The following is an 18,101-nucleotide window of genomic DNA, read 5'->3' as shown; positions in this document are numbered from 1 at the left end:
CAGAAGTTTTGCACTTTCCAATTTAGGAATGTGATAAATTTAATGTAGGAAAAAAAAAAAAAAAACGTAAAATATACTGCTCATTCTAAAAAAATTAATCTAAGAAAATTGTAAGTTGAAAATTGTGAAACGCTTGCTGGGGTAACGTTTGGTTTGGACATTTAAGCCACACCCATTGCCGTTATTAAAATTGATAAAAAGTCAAGGGGAATGTTAAAAGAATTAGTGACATGTAAAAAGCATTTTCACTGATCTTATTTAAAGTTTAAAAATCAGGAGTGCTGTCTCATATGTTTAAGGTGCTGACAGCCCACCGAGTGCTGACCCCCCTTTTTCTTTAGCACATGGTAATTGCATGGTTTGTGAATGAGAACAGCTGTATGGTCATGCAAATTTACTGAGCCAAGTGAACTCTAAAAGGAAATCAGATGTTAATAGTGAATTGTTATGTGTATTCACTATCTTGTGTTTGTTTGTTTTTTAGAAGATACAGTTTTGGAAGTTTCCAATGTGTTCAGTATGGTGAAGTATAACTCTTGCACACAAATGGTAGCTTACTAAAAGGTTTACATTGAGCTGCTCATTTTTAACCATGGTGTATAATAATAATTTTTTTTCTTAATGGTATACCATAAACAAAATCCACGTGGTAATAATTAATTTGACGTCAATAATTTTTGGTATTAGAAAAGTGCACTGTTAAAACAACTAAGAGAGAAAATTTTTAAAAGTATGTACTGTATGTTTTGTTGTTAGATCTTTAACCATTGGTTTATTAGGAGGAAAGTGTCATGTTTGTTACTAAATGTAATTGATGCTTATTCCTCAGATTAGATCAATGCCTTGGTTGGACTTCTTTCAGGCTTTCAGAACGGAAGATCACAACCTTCATAAAAAATCAACCAATGGAAGTATTGTTCCAAATTGTTTTCTTCCTTGTTTTATTAGTCTGTTTTCTTTTGTAAATACTTAAATGTTTCACCCCCATTAGCTGATATCGGTGTAGTTGGTTAAGTTTGTACCTTCTTTGGAAGTTCCTAGTTGCCTATTTATTGGGTGTTAGATCTTCTTTGTTGTGTGTTCTGATCTAACATGTATGGGCTCTGGTATTAACGAGTTCAACACTCTAAGAGAGGTCCCCAAACGAACCAGACAAAGCCAGAAATCCCCTGATACCAGTGACAATAGAACTGAGCGTTTTCTATCTTATAAAGTTTTTATATTATTGCGAAATGAAAGTTTGACTATTGAGTTGAATAATTGTTTCTCTATTTTAACACCTATAATATCCTAATAAATACAATTCATGTATGTTAGTGTTACTATATTGATTGTTAAGCTCAGTTAGATATTGTCAAGATTTTAAATTAAATTTATGTCGGGGTCTTCAGCTTTTCTTCAGATCTGTCTCCTCTATTTCCAAAGAGCAGCAGGGGTATGCTGGTACATGTAGTTCCATGACTTTAAATTATAAGGTTCTGCTGTTGCCTATTGTCCCACAAGACTTGTGTTTAAGGCTGCTTAACCTCCTGCTGATGATTTAATGAACCCAGCCAGGCCATCTCTTCTCATTCTAATGTGGCTCATTGCCTCAGGCTTTACACCTTAAAGTTCCTAGCAGATTGTCTCTGTGTCTCCGAATGTGTTTCAATCCTGTTTCCTGTTTGGTGTCACCGTACATCTCTATCTGCTCTTAGAAACTCCTGTTTGTTTGCTTGCTTTACTACCTACTCCTAGTTTTCTGTTCCCAGTGTCTGTGTGTTTCTATGCATGTCAGCTTGAACTGCGCTCCCTACTGTCCAGTGATCCCTGTGCCTCATCACTGCAAGGGGTTCTTATTTATCAGTTAGTAATTCCCAGTAGCTTCCTGCCTGGGTGAGTACGAGAACCGCAACCTGGGGACTGTCTGCAGCAAACCCATCTCTACCTTCAAGAGCTCTGGAGAAGACAAGGCAGTTCCTTAGACTCTGCGCCTCGGCCCTTACAAGGGCCCTCGCCCTTGTTGCATGTGCGGACATGCTGTGTTCTCCCCAGATGATACTGTTGGGTATCCTTCCTGTCTTAGAATCCTTGATATATCAGCTGTATCCTGTGTGCCTGCATTCCCTGTGAGCCCTAATCCCCAGTGCTACAAGTGTTTCTTACTAGCATTTTGTGTCCTGCTTGATTTTAAGACCAGTGCCCCAGTGCTGAACTGTCCTCCTGCCATTCTTCTAAGTCCTGTATTCTGTGCTCTCCAAGTCTCCTGTCTCTGTACTTACATGTTCCTGGTCACTGATCCCAGCCATACATGATAGGCCCTTTTTAAGATGGCTGATTGTTTATGATTGAATTATGAATAGTGTAGTTAAGTTTGGATGACGACTGAGTAACACATTATACAAAGTGAGAATGGTTTCTCCTCGTATTAAGATGTATTTCTTTTCTTCTAGGTCTTATTGTCTCTATAACACAGATTTACTTTGGCAGAAAAATAAAAACGCCATGGCTTCATGGGCATTTTTGTTAAATACCTAATGTTGGACTAGCAATCTGAATGACGCCATCTTCAAAAATATCCTCCCTTATTCCTGGACTTCTTGACATCAGCCACAAACAACAGTGATGGAGAAAAGTGGGTTCAAAACTTTTGAGTATCTGAAGAACATTTCCACTTATCATTTCAGCTGTCCATGAATAGAAGTCAAAGCTCAATTTGCTATAATTGCAGCAGATCTGCACACCTACCGGAAGTTTCTTGTCATGTGGACTGCGATGGTCCTGAAGAAAATATTATGTATGAACATTGTACGAGTTCTTAGGTGTTGCAGGACAGTCTTATGGAGGACTAGCTGTCAAGGATACATTGGAGGAATCAACTACAGACTTGGCGTTCATAAACAGTTAGCCCAACACAGTTTTTTTTAGACTTTTTGATTTTTTAATTTTGTTTAATGTTTTGCATTTTTCAGCCTTTGTGAAGCAAAATTAGATTTTTCTGCAGAAGTAAATTGGATGTATATATCAGGAGAAATATGAACTAGAAAGAAATATTAGGCAAACAAAGTGAGATGTGTGAGAATTTAAAGGAGGGGAGGAATTGTAAAGTAAATATGTTTCTCAAATTTCTTTTTATGAAGGGATAATTGTTTGGACAATATGATGTCCAAGAGGAGGGATTGTAAGGGAAAATGGAGCAGCCATTTCTAGATATAAATATTGATTTAGTTCTTTATCTCTCTCTATCCTTGTCTTGGTCTTCACAATGACACAGTTACAATGAATAGAGCTTTATACAGCTGTGTGATTGTTTTAGGGCTTTATGCATAGATGCATGTACTCCTCTCAAACTTTTTAATGCCCATGACCAGACTTCTTTGACATCCTGCTAAACCCAAAGGACAATGGAAGTAACAATAACATGTGTACTATTCGCATCTCAATGAGTTACACCAAAGACACAGATGACTCTTCAAAGAAAGATCAGATAGCTAGGTACCACCCACTGTAGAGCATATAAATTGTATTAGAAAGCCTTAGTTAGATAGAGCATTTTCTTTGAATCCAACACCATGTATTGTTCTGCTCTCCCTGCATGGAGGTCTAGCTACATGCTTGTATAATAAACATCTACTTTTCAATCCGGCTTCAGCAGTCAAAATGTTACTGGAACCCATGAGTTTTGGGTTTCCCCGTCAAAGACCTATGCTGGGGCTCTGGCTGGGAGGAGGGGGTCACATCATGTTGTCAGCTCTGGGGGCAGGTCTGCCATCTGCACCCCTGTCCTTCAGGAGGAGGAATTTGGTGCAGCTCAGATGGGAAGGTGGGGGTGCTCCCCCGGTCAGGAAGTTGGTGGTGGACAGGATTTTGGAGATGGGGTTTAGGGCAGATGACATCTTCGCCTTGATCAGCCCTGTAGGATCCTATGAATATGATCTGTCCTTTGTGCGCCCCGAGTCTCTGGATATATTCTGGGAGAAATATGAACACATGTATAAGGGTCTGCCAGAGTGGAAGGGACTTGTCCCAAAGGTTGTCTCACGCCAACCTCTAGTGAAGACGGTCACCATTCTAGTACGGAATGAGTCAATTCCTTCTGCTGACTTGGCTGTCTGGCTGAGGAGATTTGGGGAGCTACTTACACCCCTGAAGAAGATTGTGGATGAGAGAGGGATATGGACTGGTGGGTGGTCGGTGCAGATGAGGCTGTAAGTGTGTGGGAATGTGGTCCAGCATCTGCCCTCCTCAGCCTTCATTGGGAAGGAAAGGATTATGGTGTTCTACCCTGGACAGCCCAAGCTCTGCAATAAGTGCGGTTCTCGGGGTCACTTGGCTGAAGTGCTCTCTGTGTCAGGATCTGGGGCATCTGGTTCTCGGGGTCACTTTGCCTCCTCATGTCCAGAGATGAAGTGCTCTCTATGTCAGGATCTGGGGCATCTGGTTCTCGGGGTCACTTCGCCTCCTCATGTCCAGAGATGAAGTGCTCCCTATGTCAGGATCTGGGGCATCTGGCTAAGGATTGTAACATCATCAGGTGCAATCTGTGTGGTAAGGTTGGCCATTCATACAACCGGTGCCCTGAGGCCATGCATAACCAGTCAGCTTTGGTGGAAGAGATTTTTTTGTCTGGACGTGGAGGAGGCAGAGGAGAGGGGGGCTGTGCCAGGGGTCCCCAATGTCTCTGTCCCTGTGGTCCCAGTGTCTGATGATCCATCCAATGTGTCATCTCCTTGTGTTGTGCCCCCTGAGTCAGTGTCCATGGATGTTGTGTCTGATCCTCCTGTGTCAGTTTCCCCAGAGGTAGTGGGGGCTGTGGAGGAAGCTGGACCAATGTGTATGGTTGCACCGACCCCCACTCCTCCTGCTTTTTTCCCTCCATAAATCACAGGGGTGAGCTATGTGAGAACATCCTTTGTGAGATGACTTCCCATTAGTGACCCTTTGTAGCAAACATCCTGCTGTATCAACTGATTTGCTTGTTGCCTTGCAACAGCCGTATATGGCAAGTTTGCGGACTCTCCCTCCCACGGACACAGATGTTACCCACATGCCCTCCTGAGGATTTCACCCCTTCCTGACCAGGCCATTTATAGCATTAAAGCAATGCGTTACTTGAACTGACAATTGTGTGGTCATGCAACGCTGGTCCCAAATGAAATGTAAATCCTTTGTATCCCAGAATTTGAGCTTTCTTTTGGAGTTATTTTGTCACCTGTGTGTTTTGTAATTACTTGCGCTAAATCACCCCAGCCATTCACTTTTGTGACTCAAGCAATATTTCTCCCTTTTTGGGATTAAACATGTCCATTTCTGTAGTGCAAAATGTATTCTGCTCCATGTCTTTGCTTCCTAAAATCACAATACGTGTAAATTATTTTGTTGCTGTGAATGTTCGAGTGTCTACAAATGACAGAATAGATCCTGTTTTAATGGGGTTATTTGTATTAGTAATGGTGGGGAGCAGCAATTTATAGCGGGACTGCGGCGGACATTCTTGGTACTGGGGGGAATTAACTTGCTGTCCCTGACATCCCCAGTGACACCAATGCAGTGATCACTGCTGACCAAAAAGACTGGCACTGTACTAATGGCACTGGGCAGGAAGGGGTTAACATGTAGGGCGAGGAAGGGTTACCTGTGTGCTGTTTTACTCTGTGCTGTGTCTGTGTGCTTCACTGTAAGGACACTGATCAGGATCGCTTTGCTATGCACATCCATCCAAAGCAGTATGCACAAGCTGACAGGGAGGAGAACTGTCTGGTTTACATGCAGTTATCCTCCCCATCAGCGGGCACAGCCGAGTCATCAGTAGCAAGGACCCAGGGATTGACAGCCGAGGAAAAATGGCAACACGGCCAAGGTACGAGCACCCATGATGCCCTGTAGCAGGATATTGGGTAGAGGGTGGGTGCCAAGCATTGGTCGCCATTTTAGCCAGTGTGTAGTAAACATGACAAGTTGTCCTGGCCAATCAAACATTACATGAAGAAATGCTGTGGCTTTGGGCAAGAGAGTGAAGAGGAAGTAGAACAGCCGGCCAGTTGGGCCTATTGTCTGTGCCACCTGTAGATTTCTGAAGGAAAAAACCTCTGCTAGGGATCTAAATGTGTTTATTTTTCTTTCAGCTGATTAACTGCTGGAGGGGAAGGCAGATGGCGACCCTGGGAAACCTGTTGTGATTGGCTGTCTGATGTCACAGGTGGGTTTGGAAAAGTGATCTTAACAATTGTTCCAAACTGCAATAATAAACATGTAAGACTAATGCCGGCCATAGACGGGTTGAAAATCAGAAAATTTTTATAACGTTGCTGATAACGTCGACCGATTGAATGGCCAGTGTTTCTTTTTTTCTTTCTTTTAAGATCAGCCAATTTTCGACCCGTCTAAGGACTGCTTTACCTGCTCTGAACAGCCGCTTGCCACAGAGCAGCCAAGATCATTCATTTAGCTGCTCCCATGCCAGCATTCCTTGGCCCCTCTCTCCTGTCCATTGCTCCCCGAACAAGCACCTTGTTTTGGTGTGATCCCAAGAACACTCCTTCATGAGCCACGTAGACCAGAGAGGCAAGCTTTTCAAGCGCATCATGAAATCAGGATGGGGCTCCACTTCAAGTAAGCATTAGTGTGCCTGGGGGAGGGGGGGACCTTTGGCCTTTCCAAACACAGTAGATGCTCCAAGAATGTTTCCTTCAACTCTTGAAATGGTTAAAAAGGAAAGACCCTCTAGATAGCCTGCACTGAGAATTGACTGTCATGATGACGTGTCAATGATTATTTGCTCTCATTGTTCAGGAGTGGTACTGCTTGCGGTTGAAGCTGGTAGAAATCCACCATCACGTCCTCCACTCACCTTCACTTGTGGCCAGTGGATATTTTGTGGCCCCAGGCAAGAATTGGCATCGAGGACCTGCATAATGACCCTGGCATGCCAGAGGTGGTTTGGAAGCAGCACAGCAATTTGACCATCCCTTTCCTCTATGTTGGTTTTAGGGGTGCAGAATTGCTTCTCATTCGTGAACGGACTGTCGCCGGATATCAGAGTCCCCATATTTTCAAGATATGTTTTAGCCATGTTGGCTTATTTTTATGTTGAGTCAATTAAAGACTATTTTTTGTTACCTTAAAAAAGTGTCAGATCCTCTTGATTGTATTCCCGAGACTTCAGATGGCCAGATAATATGCAATCTGAGGAAAAGTCAGTGCAATGTCCTCCACAAGTAGCTAAAGTCTGTCATAGGAGGACCTACCAGAACAATGCATTCATTTGGAGTGGGCCAGGCCCATACAGTACATCATGGAGGCTTGCTATGAAGGAACATTCACGTTTGGATACTTGAGCTCATGTGGTTTGTTTCCAAATATTTCTGCCCATTGCAGCGTATTGACTATTGCAGCTCAATAAAGATCAGGCATACAGAAAAGTGTACCTTGTCCATAGAATGGCCACTGGGAGGTCCTATCTGGGCACACAGATCTGGCCTATGCATAATTGTGGAAAATGCCGATTCGGTCTGTTTTATAATATGAAGAGGTCAGTTCACGCTTGCTTCAGGGGAAACATTACAACCAATTTTGTTATTTTTCATAGGAAAACGTGGCCGATCCCTAGATGCATTGAGGTACATAGCAGAGGTTCAAGATACTCCATAGAAGAACTTATTGTTCTTCCTAACTATACAGGTGGCACAGACACAAGCATACACCCAGGGCCACTGTTAGATATCACGGGGCCCCATACAGCATACCTGACAGGCCCCCACCACCAGAGAAAATATCCAAATTATATATATGGTAAAAATACACAGCATTTTCTTCATGGACACAATCACAAACAAATTCCTGTTCAATCCAAATGATAAAACTGTACTGAGTTAATAAATCAAACGTTGTGTAATTGAGGGCTCATTCACATGGGTGCTGTGGCCTGTAGAGTGTGAATCAGTGTTTGGTTTTTGTGGCTGTCGCCATTAGCATGCAACCTATGTTACACTATGTGAATACTGCAGGTCATAATTTGACAAGCATATGGTTGCAGGTGTACAGCCCTGAACACACACAGTGAGCATTCAGGGCCACTTCCCCACGCCTTCACACTTGTCAGATTAAAACCTGTGTTCATACAGCTGCTGTGTCCCCATAGTGTAACAGGTGGCTCCAGCCACATAAACAACCCACTCATTCATGCTGTACAGGTCAGAGGACCTGTGTCAATGTGGCATTTTGTGTTTGTTATATTTATTTTTTCCCAAAGCCCATTAAATTCAATGGGCTGCTTAACATGTGGAAACATGCCACAATACTGCAGGCATGTTATTTTCCAAGTGTGTTGCACCTAACCGCACAGTAGTGTGGTGCCATGCGTTTTTGTGGCTGTGAATGGGGCTGTTTTTAATAATGTGTAGGTGCAATAACGTTTTCATCATGGTGCCTGCGCACATCTACAGAGGGCATTGCATTTCTTTGCTGTGCTGGAAAATGTGTGTTCTTGCATGCATTTCTGCACCACCAATGGTGTGAACAAGTCCTAAGGGCCGGTTCACACTATAGAAACAATCTAGATGCGTTCCTGATGCATTTTTTTTCATGCCCTTTTGGCATGCATGTTTAGTGTGTTCCAGTACATTTTGGATGCGTTTTGGACACGTTGCATTGCATTTTTGTATCCCTTCCAGTTAGTTTTTTTCTACTTTCGTTTTATTCAATTTAATTAGGGACGTGTGCGTTTTAGTACATTCAAGGGCATTTCAATGTGTTCCAGTACAGTTCTGTGCAGAAACAATGCAGCGTGGTCAACTTTGTTTACAGCACCTGCAATGCACTGAAAATGCAAGCGCTGATGTGAACTATGACATTGACAACCATATAACCTTCTTTCTGTGCGTTTGTGATGCCGAAAAAGCAACTGAAACACATGTAGTGTGAACTGGTCCTAAAGATTATTAGAGGTAAGGGAACGGGACTGACCAGGAATTGTGAATTCAATCAGACTAGTGGTGAAATACAATCAGTAATCGTATAATAATGTGAGATCTGAGCTGTAGCTGATAGAAAATGAGACACATTCACTTGATCAGTAAATAGTTAAAAAGAGTGGGGCGGTGATCCATAGATTTGCATATGGGACAGGTGATGATGGGGTGGGGGAGGGGGTTAAGTTGTATAAGGAGACAGATTTAAAAGAAGATAAATAAGTTACAATGAAATATACACAGCATGAAACTTGCACATTTCCAAATTGGTGAAAGAACAGGACGCAGGTAACATTCATCCACTTTCTAGTCATTAGGCAAAATCATAATTGATTGATCAATATTCCTGGCGCTGACACAACCCAGAAAATTGATCTCCATTTTTTGAACGTTCATAAATGTCAAGGAGCTTATAATCTAAGGGCAGAAACTCAGCCATGTACTAGGCCCAATGAACCTAACAGCATGTCATTTGAGTGTTGGCAGAAGCACATCTATACAGGGAAAGCATGCAAACTGGGATGCAGCCATGACTGGGATGAGAACCCATGACCCAAGTGCTGTAAGTTCTGAGCTCTAACCACTAAACCACTGTGGGAGACACAAATTGAGATACAATGTAGAATAGTTACATTGTTTAAAAATGATAGAGCGAGTGCTGGTCAAATGATATAGACTAGTAAAATGGTATTACACAAGATAAATATAACCACGAACAGTAGTGCATGAACTTGTGAAAGGTCATCCACCCCTGTGACAGTGTACTACACTATTGAGCACCTTTCTGGCTCCTGTGGCTGAGATAATTCCTCCCCAGGACCATTTGGGCACCCACCCTGATGGATGGATGGAGCTGGATGACTAACCCATAGCTGCCAGCATACCGCTGCACCCCCAGATGTGTGATGTGTATAACCCATGCACATTAATACTTTTGTTCTGGTGAGTGTAGACCAGTCCCAAGGGTGGTTTACCTTTCACGAGTTCATGCACTACTGTCCGTCACGGAGAGACCACACGTGCCATTCATAGGCACTCTCTGAGTTGGTACTCTCACACCAAGGACATTCCATTATTCAGGAATGATTATAGGAACTTATTTTAGCACCATTTACCATTTTACATCATTATTGCAATTCTTTGCACTTTTTGGTTTTTCCATGCGTTCATTATTGATCACATGCATTTATAGCACTGCACTTGTCTTTAACATGGAATAGTTACGTGATTACAGAGAAGGAAGATATATCATTATATTGGGAAATTAGAACTAGACATTCCCAATTATTTGAGATATAAGTGTGAAAATGTATAACATCTGAAAATAGAATGTATGACATTCATTAGTAAATGCATTAGTTGTCTGATCATTTTGGAGAAACAGCAAAAAAAAAAATAAAAAATATATAGGTGTACTAATTATGTTACATTCTAAGTATTCTCTCTTGCTAACAGGAAAACGCCAATGGTACAAAGCCCGCGCTTGTGCGCCATCTAGCGAACATATCCGGTATTGCACCTAAAAATGTGCCAGATGCGATTCCACATTTACTAATAGTAAAGTAGACGTTCGTCAATGAGATTGCTAGACGCCGCTCAGAGGACTGACAGGTCCTCATTGATTTAACTGAGTCTGCCTGAATGGTCAGAGTCTGCTGGTAGACTCACGTCTTAGTAAATCAGGGTCCTGATGTCTCATTACAGAGAACCCGTCACCACAACATCATATAGGGGGATAATGGTCAATTATGTGATAGCAATAAAGATAAGTGAAAACAATGAAACTTACACAAAAACACTTAAACCCCGAACCAAAATCTTTGAATCCCCTCTTACATACAACCAAAACATGGCTTGCACCACACACATTACATCACGCCATGCATGGCAGAGTGAGAGCAGTCATTCTCCATCCATTACTCAGGGTCACCTCTACACCGAGGACCAGGAAAGGCATTTATAGCGCCCCCTATGGGCCATTATTGAAGTTTTGTCATCAGCACACACAATTCTAGGGCTGGACATGTTGGGTATCTATTTACTCGGCACAACCTCATTATTTACAGAAATACCTAAGTAACAAATGTCATCTATGTGCTCTAAGATTACAGTGAATGTATTTTTACTGAAATGTAACATTGATGAACTATTGATTTAATATCATGTGACATAAAGATTGTACCTACCGCCATTTTATTCTGCAGGTCCTCTGATTTCAGAAATATATGTTTGGGGGTTTAACTAATCTTCAGGCCTAAAATGTGGATTGTAATATATCTGCTACATACTTCCCATCTCCTGACTTCTTGAAAAACACGGCATAGCAATCCCCCCCCCCCCCCCCCGGGAAAGTTCTTGTACGCCCCTTCTGTGTAATGGGGGATTAACCAAATGTCCTCGGGAGATTGCTGAGCTGATCAAACATTTTACATCGATTTAACATGGAAATTGTTGTGTTTGTTCACTAGTGTGATACGTGTCCTCTGTGTGATCTGTGTCCTCTGTGTGATCTGTGTCCTGTGTGCGATCCGTGTCCTGTGTGCGATCCGTGTCCTGTGTGCGATCTGTGTCCTCTGTGTGATCTGTGTCCTGTGTGTGATCCGTGCTGCTCATACTAATGGGGCTGATTTCTCTTTCTGCTTTACAAAGAGAATAAATTGCCAGATTTCTGCTCTGTGTACAGAGTCCTGTGTTGTTAGTAAACACAGAGCCCTTTACTGGAATTCACTGAGCCGATCAGCAGGTTTTTATATAAAAATCAGACCTCTAAGTGTTTGTGAAATCTCCCACCACAAAATGTACTCAGCCAATGACAGGGCAGGACTCCATTTTTATTCTTCTCCTGATATCAATGGCCAACCCGGTCCCACACTTCATCCATGTCTTTGGGGGCCTCTGATCTCCTTATGAACTGTTCCTTCCATGATGAAGGTCAGCCATGGAGTATATCTGAGGTGTATATCGGGGTGTGCTTCTTCCCCACATGAGAGCTGGGATGTCCAGCAACATTCATCTAGAAGACATTTCCCGCACTCAAGGCACTAATACACCTCCAGGGTTGTGTGGGACCCCTGATGTACAGGAAGACAGGACTTCAGTGAGGAACATTTCCCTCACTCAGGACAGGAGAGAGGCTTCTCCCCGTGTGAGATCTCTGATGTTTGTGAAGACTGAACTTCCATGAAAAACATTTTTCACACTCAGGACAGGAATACGGCTTCTCCCCCGTGTGAGATCTTTGATGTGTGTACAGATGGGACTTCTGTGAAAAACATTTCCCGCACTCAGAACAGGAATACGGCCTCTCACCCGTGTGAGATCTCTGATGTGTGTAAAGATTGGACCTCCGTGAAAAACATTTTCCGCACTCAGGACAGGAATATGGCTTTTCACCTGTGTGAGATCTCTGATGTCTGTAAAGATCAGACGTCTGTGAAAAACATTTCCCGCACTCAGGACAGGAATATGGCTTCTGCCCCATGTGAAATCTCTGATGTATGTAAAGCTTGAATTTATCTGAAAAACATTTCCCGCACTCAGAACAAGAATATGAATTTTCCCCTGTGTGAAATCTATGATGTGTATACAGAGATGACTTCTGTGAAAAACATTTCCCGCACACAGGACAGGAATATGGCTTCTCCCCTGTGTGAGATCTTTTATGCACTGTAAGACCGGATTGAAAGGAGAAACATTTCCCACACTCAGGACAGGAATATGGCTTTTCAGCTGTGTGAAATCTCTGATGTGTGTAAAGATGGGACTTCTCTGAAAAACATTTCCCACACTCAGGACAGGAAAATGGCTTCTCCCCTGTGTGAGATCTCTGATGTGTGGAAAGATTTGACTTCCTTGAAAAACATTTCCCACACTCAAGACAGGAATGTGGCTTCTCACCTGTGTGAGATCTCTGATGTGTGGAAAGATGAGACTTCTGTGAAAAACATTTCCCACAATCAGGACAAGAATACAGCTTCTCCCCCGTGTGAGATCTCTGATGTTTGTGCAGACTGAACTTCTCTGAAAAACATTTCCCACACTCAGGACAGGAATATGGCTTTTCGCCCGTGTGAGATCTCTGATGCTTGAAAAGCTGGGACTTCTGTGAAAAACATTTCCCACACTCAGGACAGGAATACGGCTTCTCCCCCGTGTGAGATCTCTGATGAGTGTAAAGACTGGACTTCTGTGAAAAACATTTCCCGCACTCAGGACAGGAATATGGCTTCTCCCCTGTGTGAGTTCTTTTATGAACATTAAGATTGCATTTATAATAGAAACCCTTCCCGCACTCAGGACAGGAATACGGCTTCTCTCCTGTGTGACATCTTTTATGCCTATTAACAAGGGATTTAGAACTGAAACCCTTCCCGCACTCAGTACAGGAGAACCTCTTCCCTGTTGGAAGGCCGGCCCGGTCCCGCACAGTCTGAGGTTCCTCAGGATACGAGGAATCCGATGGTCCATCTACACTGGGTGGTGCCGGATGGACATTGGAGGGAGCCGGGTTTTCTCCTGGACTATACTGTGTGATGTCCTCATCTTCTACTTTCCCGTCTGGAGACAAAGTGAGACAATCCTCGGAGGTTTTCCTCATCTCCCGGCCATGGACTAAAATGCAAAGACAAAGAGGATTACTAGACAGGAGCTGATTGGTTCCCCCAAACCAGGACTCCGCCCACATCAGGCAGCTTGGTCTCTGAGGAGCTTACAATTCTACCCTCAAGGGAACTAGGAAATGGCTCCTCTGACCTCCTACCAGGTCATTTCTTTATTCATGGACCTTAGTCAGAGAGTGAGGAAACAACCAGAACTGTCTTTTATAGGAGGGACAGTGATGAGGGAATTATAGGACGAGGGTCCCCACCCCCTCTATCACTCATCGCCATCTTCCCAACACAAGAAGTACTGCACTTCCTTATTTACTCCATGATTTAGTCATGAAGAAAAGCGGGGCTGAGCCCCACCAGAGGTCAGAGAGTGAGGATGGGGGGAGAACAACCAAGATGAAGACTGGACTGATCCTGAAGACCACCATCATTGGGGTATTGACTCCTCCCTCATTATCACTTTCTGTTTAAGGGTCCAAAGTTGGAGGATGTTATCACATTATTATCACCATGTAAAAGTCTGTGCTCCAATCACATCATCCCATATAAAATGTCCAGCTGGGAAAAAATGGGTGTAAAAGAAGTAACGCCGATGTAATGTACAACTTATCATAAAGGATACAAATGTTAGGACTATACAGTATCAGAATGATGTAATGTACAACATAGAGTATATAGTATAAGGGTCAGGACTCATATTATTGGTATTCAGTAATCAGTGGAAGATTAAATGTTTACTGTAGACAAGTTGCAGAGATCCCACACCGCTGCCTCCCATCTCCTGAGACTGCACTCAGTGACTTGGGTCTGAGACACTACAGACATATCCCTCCACCCGGCACAGCCAGCAGACCACAGAGCAAGGAACCCTGGGAGAATTGTTCTGTCAGAGATCTTACTAGACCCGGACATGGGATAGAATACCCAAATCACACACCCCAGGTGCCCAGATCTAGTAAAGTCTATAGTGAAAATCCACATTTTTCTGCCAGCTGAACCCCAGAACCTCCATAAATCCAGTCTAGATACATAAATTGTGTCTGCAGCACAGAGAAGGAAGATTATCCGAGAGAAATCCAGGAATACAGGACGGGGAACACAGCTCAGGAAAGTGACCAGGGGATTACAGGCTGATATCACCCAGTCCCCGCCCTACTCTGGACCAATCAGTGAGCAGTATGGGTGGAGGAATGGATTTAGTGTTCATGACCCACCTGTGCTGATCTCTGTAGGAGTGTCCTCCTCTATAAATGTCCCCGTTATTCCATCCTCCTCCATAGACTGCTGATCATCCCTCACATACGCCTCTTCTTCTTCTGCTTTCACCTCAAATTCTATATCGATTGGATCTCCACTCTAAATCAAGGAAATGAGAGAAAATATCATCTGTAAAATGTAAGATTTATGATTGTGACATCACACACAAAATCCACACATTGTCTTCATGAGTTCATATTCTAGATGATCCATCCCACCAACCTTGTAATAGTGAGGGATGGTGTGACCTTCCTGTGTGGAATCCCAGGAATACAGAGGACGGGGACATCTCTCTGGTGGGTTCCTGGTATTAGGTGGCTCCATCATATCCTTGTGTCCTTCTGAAAACTCCTCCATCACTCCATACTCCTCATCCTCCTCTTTATACTCTTCTTTAACATCAATATTATCATCCCCGAGGATTCCACTCTGAAAGATATAATAAAACATTCATTGTAACAAACATGCTGTGTATAAATCACAACTACCAATAATTGTCATCATCTACCTGATGATGGTGAGGGATGGTGTGACCTTCCTGTGTGGAATCCCGGGAATACAGAGGACGGGGACATCTCTCTGGTGGGTTACTGTAGCTGGATGACTCCACCATGGTGTCCTGGTACAGATATTTGTGTTCTTTTAGAAGCTCTGACTCCTCCATCCCCCCATCCTCATCCTCCTCCTCTTTTATCTCTTCTTTAGCCTCAACTTTAGGATCTCTCAGGTTTCCACTCTGAATATATAATAAAAATGACATCAATGGTAACAATGCAGGTAATGTACAGATCCTAATGATACTATCAGTGATTGTTCCTCATCTACCTGATGATGGTGAGGGATGGTGTGACCTTCCTGTGTGGAATCCCGGGAATACAGAGGACGGGGACATCTCTCTGGTGGGTTCCCATGACTGGATCCATCTGTAGGAAACACACACACTGACTGAATCCATTGTTTCTATGTGTTTATCAGATGATGGGGGATCTAGGTGGATCCTCCGTACTGCTCTCTCCTTTACAATAAAGTCTCCTCTTACCCGGTGATGTGAGGGGCGGCTGATTGTCCATCATGACGTCCTTGTAGAGATCCTTGTGTCCTTCTAAATACTCCCACTCCTCCATGGAGAAATAGACAGTGACACCCTGACACCTTATAGGAACCTGACACACACAATGATACAGTCACCATCCAGACACATCCCTTGTCTGTTACTGGAGAATGTCCCAGAATTCCCGGCACCGCTCACCTCTCCTGTCAGCAGCTCAGTGATCTCTCTGGTGACTTCTAGAATCTTCTTCTTCTTTCTCTCTTCTATCAGGGAGGGAGGTGGAGGCAATGTGATGTCATATGATCTCCAGACTTCACAGGAGGAAAACTCTACATCTGAACACAAAGAGTCACATCAAATGATATTCCCAGAATCCTCCTCACCTCTCCATTCAGGTCTCCATTTTATTAAAGCCCCACTTCAGGCTGAGGTATAATTCCCCCCACAGGACCCCCACACTACGCAGGGTAAAAGGAATTGTGACGTCATTATACACAACACAGGATCTACAGTTCTGTTTTGCTTATGAGGATGCCAAGGGACCCCCCACATCCTAAGACCATAGAATAAAAAGAAAGGAGCCAAATGGAGGGACATTGGGAGGAGGAGCTGTGAGGTCAGTGTGATGTCATAGGATTCTCTGACTCTGGATGGAGGGACATTGGGAGGAGGAGCTGTGAGGTCAGTGTGATGTCATAGGATTCTCTGACTCTGGATGGAGGGACATTGGGAGGAGGAGCTGTGAGGTCAGTGTGATGTCATAGGATTCTCCATTCCCCGCCACTTATAAAAGTGGTATAATCCATTAGTATAGACTGATGAGGTGAGAAGGTGACACATCTCCACAATGAGGGGAATGTTCCGGCCCCGGAAGTGGGGGAATGTTCTGCCCCTGAAGGGGTTCATCTGGGTTCCCACACTATATATGTGTGTATCATCATCTGCTGGAGATAAAAGATGTCACAGTGACTATGGAGGAAGAGGACGGACATGACTATGGAGGAAGAGGACGGACATGACTATGGAGGAAGAGGACGGACGTGACTATGGAGGAAGAGGACGGACGTGACTATGGAGGAAGAGGACGGACGTGACTATGGAGGAAGAGAACGGACGTGACTATGGAGGAAGAGGACGGACGTGACTATGGAGGAAGAGGACGGACATGACTATGGAGGAAGAGGAAAGACGTGACTAAGGAGGAAGAGGACGGACATGACTATGGAGGAAGAGGATGGACATGACTATGGAGGAAGAGGATGAACATGATGGGGGGTTACTGGGTGTAAATAGGAAATAACATCTTATTACCTCTTCTGCTGCCACTTTCAGCAACGTCTCCTCTCTGCTTCCTCCCAACTCAGCTCTCACCCGGAACTTCCTGCCTGTACCTGACATCACTTCCTGTCTGTACCTGACATCACTTCCTGTATGTCTTCCATAGACACTTCCTGTGTGGGCAGAAGTGAGATCCCCACCTTGTGGAGCTCAGAGGAACTGCAGCCCCGAGAAGCGTCTGGTAGTGTGGCCCCGGCCTTGTGCTGGGTGTGTATGGACTGTAGATCCTTGTGTAGGGGAGGAAATGACTCCTATCTGTGACTGCTGTAACCTGCTGACCGGCATCTCCTGTGAAATCTGACACTTGCACTGGATACACACAAGGCAGTGAGGGATTTCAGCCCCTCCCTTCTCCTCTCAGACCTTAATACAGAGAGAGCCAATCAGAAGAGGTATTAAAGGAGCCAATGACAGGGACTTTCTCAAGCAGGAGGTGCAGCTGCAAAGCATTGTGGAATATGCAGTCCTGAACATAAATGGCCTGATAGGCTGGTATGAGGGATGGAACTACAGAGACCAGCATGCTTAGTGAGAGCAGAGTGAAGGACTCCATCTTGTTTTTCCTGAGGGGAGGCAGTCTGCATGTGGCAGGAGACAGTCTGGACCTGGCAGAGAAGTGCTCAGGGTCAGTTCACTCCATGTTTAGGTATCTGCATCAGTCAGGGAACATCCAACCTGAGAGATGTGGCCTACAGTACAGTGCCTACACCGACAGTGTGAAGGGCTCATCGTGAGGTGACCACAGGAGCCGGTCATTTCCAGGACCATGGTTTGGGCCTTAGTCCCAGGATCTGGTGAGAGGGATTTTGCCCCCTGGCAGATGACAGGAACACGGCACACAGAGACATGACACTTCTCCCATACTCACCAGGCACTGGGTTGTGTAGATGGCTCTGC

General features: G+C 44.0%; 1 protein-coding gene across 1 annotated transcript in view; it reads right to left on the bottom strand.

Annotated features, from left to right (window-relative positions):
- LOC149461911 (uncharacterized) overlaps positions 1 to 13,651 on the bottom strand; it is a 122,988-nt gene extending 109,337 nt beyond the window's left edge. Inside the window, exon 1 of the mRNA XM_089677656.1 lies at positions 12,276 to 13,651. Within this exon, the coding sequence (XP_089533782.1) occupies positions 12,276 to 13,632 (1,357 nt within the window). The 5' untranslated portion in view covers positions 13,633 to 13,651. The remainder of the gene's footprint in view (positions 1 to 12,275) is intronic.
- Between the last annotated feature and the right edge of the window lie 4,450 nt (positions 13,652 to 18,101).

This window comes from Staurois parvus, unplaced genomic scaffold (genome assembly GCF_062004578.1).
Source record: "Staurois parvus isolate SC_StPar_1 unplaced genomic scaffold, SC_StPar_1.0 ptg000191l, whole genome shotgun sequence".
In the NCBI taxonomy this organism is placed as follows: domain Eukaryota; kingdom Metazoa; phylum Chordata; class Amphibia; order Anura; family Ranidae; genus Staurois; species Staurois parvus.
The sequence above is the reverse complement of the archived record's forward strand: the minus strand, read 5'-3'. Positions and strand labels throughout refer to the sequence as shown.